Consider the following 9,347-nt stretch of genomic DNA (forward strand, 5'->3'; position numbering starts at 1 on the left):
GGAATCTACTCGATGGCACTTAACAACAACAACAACAGTGAAGCCCAGTTAATACCACTATTATTCAAATGTACACACCAACCACTAAAGCCAGTGAGGATGAAATAGAAGAATTCTGCCAACTTCTTCAATCTGAAATTGATCAAACATGCAATCGAGATGTATTGATCATTACTGGTGATTGGAATACAAAGGTTGGGAACAACAATAGTGAGATTGGCCCAGGATTGGGCAGTGTTTCATTCTGCTGTGCATAGGGTCGCTATGAGTCGGTACTGACTCGATGGCACCTAACATTAACAACATGCATTGGAACCAACTGGACAGCACTTAACAACAATAACAACAATAGGGAAATTTACACTAAAGTGACAGGTCATTTGTTCATATTCACTAAAAACTGACAGAACGAGGACTAAATAGCAATTTTGACTAATTTCCAGAGCCAGCATTTTAATTCAGATGCTATGTTGTTAGGTTCTTGAATCTGTATTTGAAATCATCTTCAGCAAAATTTTACTTTCATAGGATAATAATTAGGTTGCTGTTGTTAAGTACTGTCGAGTCAGTTCCGACACATAGAGACCCTGTATAGGGTTTCTGAAGAGCTGCTGAGTCTGGAAAAGCTGATTTTATGGTAAAAGGAAACAACACTAACAAACACTTTTCCTGATTTTAAGCCACAAAGTATCTCTTGGTTCTGTTTAAAGAACTGACTGTTGGTTCATATACAGGTTTATGTATGATGACAACTAAGTTATCTGGAATTTACAGTCTTCACAATTTATTATGTGCTGTGGATTAATGCGATGAACTGTAAAGTCGGCTTGAACTGCAAGGTCGGCAGTTCAAGCTCACCAGCTGCTCAAAGTAAACCCTATACTGGGTTGCTATGGGTCAGAACTGACTCGATGGCACTTAACAACAACAATTCATAATTTATTATGAACCATTCAGTAAAATATCTTTTAACAATCAATAAAACATAGGTAAGCATCTTTATGATATCCTCTGCTTTTAACCAAGATTCATCTGATATAAACAATATCACTTGTTCCACATCTGCTGAATCAAGCTGGAATTATAGTAAGTTCCCTATCAATATACTGGTACAATGTTTTTTTTGCATTATCTTCAGCAAAACTTTACTTGAATGTAATACTAATACTCATGATATTGCTCAATAATTTCTATATTCTATTGGATTATCTTTCTTTGAAATAGGCACAAATAAGGATCTTTTCCAGTAAATTGGCTAAAGAGAAGTCTTCCAAATTTCTTAGCATAGACTAGTGAGTGCATCAGTTTGCTGAAATATTTGAATTGGTATCCTGCTAATGCCTAGAACTTTGTTTTCACCTTCAGTGTAGCCTGGACTTCTTCCTTCAAAACCATAGTTTCTTCAGAGATGCCTGAGATGGAGACAGTGATAATGACGTGGAGTGATGAAGCGACTGGGGACTTTGGACCCAGAGAGGGAAAGGGACTGTGGCCCGAAAACTGGGGGGAGAAGGAGGAAGTGTAGGGGGCGGGTTTCTGGGATATACCCTTTGGGTGGTAGATGATGCATGGAGGGAATTGGAACCATGGCAGTGAAATGATATATGATGGAATGAATGTAAAACTGAAGTTCCCCCATGTAAACTATCATATAATTCACAATAAAACATTAAAAAAACAACAACAACATAGTTTCTTAATCAGGTACTATTACCTAAATGGTTGAACACTGACCAATTCTTTTTGGTACAGTGACTCTTTGTATGACATCCATCTTCTTTTGATACGTCCTGTGTCATCTAATATTTTGCCCACAGAATCCTTCAATAGTGAAATTCAAGGCTTGAATTTTTTCTCCAGCTCTCGCAGCTTGAGAATATTAAGTGTGTTCTTCCTTTTTGGTTTTCTAATGCTAAGCCTTTGCACATTTAATTACAACATTTACTTTGTCTTCTTGAGCCTGCCCTTTGAAATCTTCATTTCAGTTCTTTTACTTCAGCATTTCTTCCTTTTGCTTTAACTATCATACATTCAAGAGCAAGTTTTTGACATTCATTGTGGTCTTTTTTCTCTTTTTGATCTTTTTAATGACCTTGTAATTTCTTCGTGCATGATGTCCTTGATAACATTCCACAACTCATATTATCTTAGTCATTAATGTTCAAATTGTTAAATCTATTCTTGATATGGGCTCTAGATTATGGAGGGAAATACTCAAGGTCGTACTTCTGTCCTTGTGTACTTATTTTAATTTTCTTCAGCTTCCTGCTGAACTTGCATATGCTGGTGTGTTCTGCAGTCAGCTAATGGTCATGTTCTGAAAGATGACAGTGAGGTTCTCCATTATCTCTCAGCACAGATGCAGCCGATTTGATGCCTCTATACTACATCCAAGGCACACATGTATAGTCACTGTTTATGTTGTTTTTAAAATGGCATTTGCAAAAGTGTTTGCTGGTCTTGAAAAAAGTCTATCATGTGATTGCTGGTGTTATTTCTATCACCAAGACTATAATTCCCAACTACTGATCCTTCCTCTTTGTTTCTAATTTTTGCATTCAATCACTAGTAATCAGTGCATCTTGGCTACTTGTCTGATCAATTTCAGAAGGAAGAATTTGGTACAGTTCTTTAATTTCATCATTATGGGCGTAAGTGGTTGGTGGTTAATTTGACTAGTTGACTTCCTTGTAAGTTTATGGATATTATCCTATCACAAACAGCAATGTAATTCAAGACAGACCTTGGTTTGCAATGTTCTTTTGACTACGAATGCAAAGTCATTCCTCTTCAATTTGACATCCTGGCATAATAAACCAAATGAGTGTTAGATTAAATCTTTATTTCTGGTCATAGTAGACAACATGATCATCTGATTCAAACTGGGCAACATCATCTCAGCTCACTAATGCCTAAGTACTTACTATTTTCGTAGATAATACTTTGTACATTGAATGCTAGGATTCTTAATGGATGTTTCAGCTATTTTTTTTTAAATCAATTTCAGTCATGCCACATGAGCAAATGAAGAACCCAGAATCTTTACTTCTTACACACCATTAAGGTCAACTCTAATTTGAAGAGGCAATTTTGTCTTCTAACTTGGGGGCTCATCTTCTGGCGCTAGATCAGTCAGTGTTCTGCTGTTATTCATATTGTTTTCTTTGGTCAATTTTTTTAGTAGATCACCAGGTCTAATTTGCTAATCTGTCTTAGTCCCGAAGTGCCGTTAAAACCTGTCTAGCCCGAATGACTTTCTTAGTCATCTAGTGCTGTAGTAACAAAAATACTACAAGAAGATGGCTTTAACAAACAGAAATCTATTCTCTCACAGTTTAAGAGACTAAAGTCCAAATTCAGAACACTGGCTCTGGAGAAAGATCTTTAAGCATCTATAGATACAACATTCCTTAGAGAACCCACGTGTCTTGGCATCAATCTGTCTTTCACTGGATCTAGGAGCTTCGCAGTTTAGGGATAACAGGTCCAAAGGACACACTCCACTCCTGTCTCTTCTTTTATGGTGGTATTAGGTCCCTCTGATATTTACTCACTTCTCTCTTCTTTTATCTCTGTAAAGGATATTGCAGTCCAGACTCCAAGGAAACTCCCCTTACATGAGATGAGAGCTGTGGCTAGATTAAGGGTATTGCAAACCATCTGTAATCGTCTCATTGGCTTATCACATTATAAGAAATCTGGGGGAACATCACAGAACTGCCACATTATATCATGACATTACTACCATGGCCTAGCCAAGCTGACACATAGTTTTGGGGAAGGACACAATTCAATCCATGCCAGGAAGTCTGCTAGAATTTGAAATACCAGAGGCATATCATCCAGCATCAAAGCAATGGGCAAGCTACCATAATACAAGAAACGGACAAGATTAGTCAAAAAAATTATTTGTCAAAAAGATATATACAATCAATTTTAATAAAAATCTTATGCATTTCAGAAAGCTTAAGCATACATAATGAAATTTTTCAGCTAAGGTAACAACACTTTTTAGGACAGCCGAATGGACCAAGTAAGGAATCTGTAGTCAGCTTTCTCAAGCATTCAGGGATCTGAACACCATCTTTAATTTCTGAATCTATTGAAACCCATAGTTCCCCAGTTTATTCAAAAAGACTAGCATAGTATTGGCAGCAAGGGAGTCAAAGATAACAACCATTTTGTAACTGCAGAATATTTCCAAGTTATAATCAAAGAGAGCATAATATTTAACATACAACTGATAAACTTGATACAAAAAAATATTTTTAATACATATCCTACTGATATTCAATAAATAAAATTTTGAATGATATACAAAGCATATAAAAATATGCTTTTAACTTTTATAAACTAGATCTAAACATTGCTTGCAGATGCTATATTGAATTTCTGTTTAAATTTAATTTTTATCATTCAGAAATGCAGTCCTGGTGTGGTGCTTTTGGTTAATGTGCTGGACCACATGGTCAGTTTGAACTGCAAGGTGCAGTTTGAACTTACCGGTTGCTCCTCAAAAACCTTATGCTAGGTTGCTGTAAGTTGTAACCGACACAAAACACTTCACAACAACAAAAAACAAACAAGTAATATAAATAAATTAAAACTAAAAAACTATTTGTAGTACCTGTCAAAAGATCTGAACTGCACAGGTTGTTCAACAGTCAGATCACCAAGAGCTCCAAGACAGGCTGGTGGCAGAAGTGCAGCATCTACTGTTACTCCATCTGCTGGGATGTTGACCAAGCTTCGGAGAATGTCCTTCACGTTGACATTTTTTGAAACTGGAACTGAAGGTACAATCTTGTTATCCAACTCATTTGTTCCATCATTTTTGGTTTCCTGAGATTTATTGACTTCTAAAGAAAGTGTGGATAGCACCTCACTAACTGCATCAGGACCTGCACTGACAGTTGGAAGTGCTACATGAGGAGCTACATCCACATTGCTTCCTACTCCAGTAGTTGTTTCTTCCCCAATGCCTGAGTCTCTCCTGCGTGCAGATGTTATATTTTCTGAGTCTTCCACTGATGTCAGAGTTACAGGGCTGAATGTTGCTGGCGTATTTTGTACATCTTACCCAGAAACAAAAGAAAAGAAAGAATTAAAATACTTAGAATCAATTTTAAAAGATGCATTCAGTTTTAGTTGTTTCCTTATTCCATCAATTATTTCAAATTACGGAATATATGAGGTTTTCTGCTCCCATAAAGATTTACAGCCTCAGAAGCCCTGTACAGGGTTCTATGAATTGGAACTGACTCCACGGCACATCATCACCACCACTACCATACTCTATAAACACAATCAACAACTTCTCTGCTATACCAATCAGAATCATTTAAAACATATATTTTAAGAAAATTTACAACTTTTCCCATCTGAGATATTTCAAGAAGAATCCATGATAAGGATAAATTTGTGTATAATTTAGGTTCAAACCCACCAGATGTTCCTTGGAAACTCTATACAGGGTTGCTATGAGTTGGAACTTCTCATAGCATTGTTGCTAACAACAACAGAACACATCATACATCAGAAAAACACTGATTTTATCATTATTACTGATATTAAAACATCATAGAAAACCTTCCAAATTAGTCATATGAATAGGTAGGAATAAAAAGGTTAAAATTCATAACCTACAAATAAAGTTCAAAATCTCTAGGATAAAGTACAAGGCTCTTAAGTAACATGTGCCAACGAAAATACAGGGTTACTTGTGTGAAGATGTAAGATATGCACTGGACTGCTAACCACATGGCCCACGATTCAAACCCATCAGTCGCTGCTTAGAAAAACTATACAAGGTTTCTGTGAGTTTGAACCAACTTGAAAGCTCTTAAAAACACTAGTATATAAACTTAATCAAGGCAGGGAGTTTGTCATTTACCAATGCATCTCCAGCATGTACAAAATGCCTGACAAGCTGTTGATGTTGTTGTTAAGTGCAGTGGAGTAGGTTCCATAGGGTTTCTGAGGTGGTAAACCTTTGTGGGAGCGGAAAGCATCACAATTCTCCCGTGGAGCAGTTGGTAGGCTTGAACTGCCAACCTTGATGGTCGCAGTCCAATGCTTATTTAATAAAAAGCTACCACACTCCCTGGCAACCTGTAGTCACCAATAAAATATTTAACATGTGATTATTCTCAAACTTTATCTCTGTTAATCAAGACATCACACATTATGAACCAGCAACACCAAATTACTTGCAATTTGCTAAACACAATACAATGATTCTTTACACACTTCCATTTCTCTGGATAATAATCCCAAACCCTTTACTTCAAATATGCCTTTCTCAAATCCACGTCACATCCTCTTTTCTCTGTTCTGCTTCATTTCCTCCTGTTAGGTTTACAACCCGTAGTTCCAATGAAAATGCTCTCATAAAGATCAAATTTCCAATTTGTAAAGTCCTGTGGTCAAGTCTCAGTCATTATAGCATTTGACAAAACACCAACATTTGATTATTACCTCCAACTTGATAATGTTTTCTTCACTTAGCTTCTAGGACCCATACTCTTGGATTTCTCTTAATATCACACTAGTTGTTGCTTCTTAATACCCTTGATTTCTTGAATTAGAGTAATTTAGGGCTCCTCAGACTTTGGTCCTTTTATCTTTTCTGAAGTGATAATTTACTCTCTTCATGATATCACTCACTCAAAGTTTTAAAACCACTATGCAGAAAAAAACCCTAAAACCTAAAAGTTGTATATAACTTTTATACACAACTACCTACTTGACATCTTTTTTTATATGTCTGCAAGACATCACAAATGCAACATATATAAAACTTAATTTATTTTTCCCAAAAACTTGTTTCCTTTCAATCTTCTGCATTGCTAAAGATAAAAAACCTTGTAATTATTCTTTACTTCCTTCTCTCTTATACATAACCTACAAATAATGTTCAAAAATTCTATCATCTCCACTTTCAAAATATTCCAGAATCTGACTGCTTCTCACCATCTCAAAGGTGACAACACTACTCCATTTCACAACCTCGTTTGTTGTTGTTGTTGTTGTCAAGTGCCATCAAAGTCAAGTCTGACTCATAGAGACCCTGTATGGGTTCCCAAGGAATGGGAGGTAAGACTGAAATGCCAAATTTGCGTTTAGCAGTCCAGTGCTATCTTACACAGTGCCACACCAGGATTCTTGCCTACATTACTACAGGTTTCTCCAAACTAGTAGTTATGAACAGTTACTTTAAAGAATCTATTGAACCATGCTTCCTAGTATTTACCCCCTTGCAAAATCCTCCAATCAAATCTGGGACTGGCATACTTGAACCAAAAGAATGTTTATTAATAAGTAGCACAGTGCCAATTCTGGGCCCAAGTTTTAAGAAGGTCTAGCATCTTTTTGACCTTGGAATTTCAGAGCTGCTCTTTAAAAAAATTCTTGCTACATTTCTGGACAGAACACGAAAATATAATATGCAGATAGAGCTACGTAGAGAGAAAGAAATTCCCAGAATTGGTGAAGCAAAGCCTAGAAATCCAGATAATAACAAGAGTCATAGTCTCAGACATACTTCAAATAAACCACTTCAGTAATTCAGCCCCAGCTACTGAAGCCATCCTAGCAGAGATAATAAGACATATGAGTTAAGGAGCCACCTTAAATGTTTAACATCAACAAACATCTGAAACACAGGTGAATCATCCCCACTGTGCCCTGTCCATATATAACTAACAGAATTATGCTTATGGTTGTTTAGCCATTAAGTTTGCAGGTAGTTTGTTACGCAGCAACAAATAAACCAAACACTAAATTTCCTTATACTCACATCTATCATCAGCACACAACCCAGAGTGCTATTTTTAAAAAATAAGTTAGATGACATGTCCGTACACAAGACACCATAATGGATCCTCAATTCCCTTAGAGTAAACACACCCCACTTCTCCTAGTCATTCTACATAATTTTATCCTCTTCTATATGTTTGGGTTTTCTTTTCTAAGCAATCAATTTCCAAAATACTATAAAAGTTATTTAATGTATTAATTGCTATTGTCTATAATCTCTTATTAGAATGTAAACTCTATGAGGGCAGATATATATTCTGTTTTTATTGATAAAGATACCAAATTACCTAGTGGTACTGAATAGTTATTGAATAAAAGAATCCCCTCAACTGAGTGACATTTATTTCTGTAACTAACTACATCAATAATCAAAATAGCTGCTTTTTAAACTATACTTCTATAGCTGGCAGCTACTTATAAAACTCAAATAATTTCAGTTCTCTGCTGTCACGTCTCTCTTAACAACTTGAGTTACTTATTCGTCATAGCAAATGCTTCGGTAAACAAAATATGTTAAGGCTTTTTTTAAATAAAAGTAAAGCATTTTTATATATTTTCAGTAGATGGCTCAATTTTAAGAAAATAAAAGAAATTTTAACAAAATTTACAGAAAAGAAATTACTTCTCACTTCAAATTAAGTACGAGACTTCAAAAAAATGTAAATGCTCAGTCATTAATTTTTTAAAAAAATGTATATTCGTATTTCATACCTACATAGATCTAAATTCCAGATCATTATTCTTAACATCATGTGTAGCTAATGTTTTACCTCAAATTTCAATGCTAGTGAATAAAATACAGAAACTTACCAGGGATTGATACACTCCCATTTTCACTGCCAGTTTCCTTCAGTGACTGGCTACGCCTTTCATTCTGGGGTTCAAGGATGTCTCTATACTTCGAAACCATAAGAACAGAGATAAAGTACACAACTGCCAATGCCAAGAATTGAGCTTGTTTGCTATCCTCCTGGGAAGAAGATAAAGTACTTGATAAGGGCACTCTACATAAAACAGTTTAATTTTAATTTACATGTCAATACTAAAATACAACAGCTATTTGCAAATTAATCAATATATACAGAAAAAATAATATATACAGAAAAAATAATAAATTGATACGAGTGAATACGAAACAAATAAGCATGAGAAAATGACTTTAAATGAACATTGGATACCATGTAAAGAAAGAGGCTGGATGATTTAAAATAAATAACCAACTCTGAAAAGGTATGTCCTAATTTGTTTCAAAAAGGTTAACTAATAATCACTGTATGAGTAATTCACTGTTTTTCATTCTAATCACAAATTAAGTATGTAAAAATTACAACAACAATAGTTTTGCTAAAAGACCAACATCCAAGAGAAATAAATGTGAGATGATCAGATCCACAACAGGAGGACAAAGGATTTCTCAAGAGTATTTTTAGTATACACAACCAATTGTCTAGGTTCACAAATACAGTGAGGGCCAGAGAGAACGGAATGAACTCTAACTGACCTTTAGAACCTCTCAATCTTCATAATAG

At 35.4% G+C, this 9,347-nt stretch overlaps 1 protein-coding gene across 2 annotated transcripts in view; it reads right to left on the reverse strand.

Moving 5' to 3' along the window:
- Positions 1-9,347, reverse strand: part of LRBA (LPS-responsive vesicle trafficking, beach and anchor containing) — a 944,588-nt gene that overhangs the window by 686,956 nt on the left and 248,285 nt on the right. For both annotated transcript variants that reach the window (XM_006870875.1, XM_006870876.1), the window contains exons 28-29: positions 8,629-8,788; positions 4,628-5,075 (exon numbers count right to left, since the gene is read on the reverse strand). In XM_006870875.1, coding sequence (XP_006870937.1) covers positions 4,628-5,075; positions 8,629-8,788 — 608 coding nt within the window. The remainder of the gene's footprint in view (positions 1-4,627; positions 5,076-8,628; positions 8,789-9,347) is intronic.

The sequence above is a fragment of the Chrysochloris asiatica genome, unplaced genomic scaffold, assembly GCF_000296735.1.
Source record: "Chrysochloris asiatica unplaced genomic scaffold, ChrAsi1.0 scaffold00155, whole genome shotgun sequence".
Lineage (NCBI taxonomy): Eukaryota > Metazoa > Chordata > Mammalia > Afrosoricida > Chrysochloridae > Chrysochloris > Chrysochloris asiatica.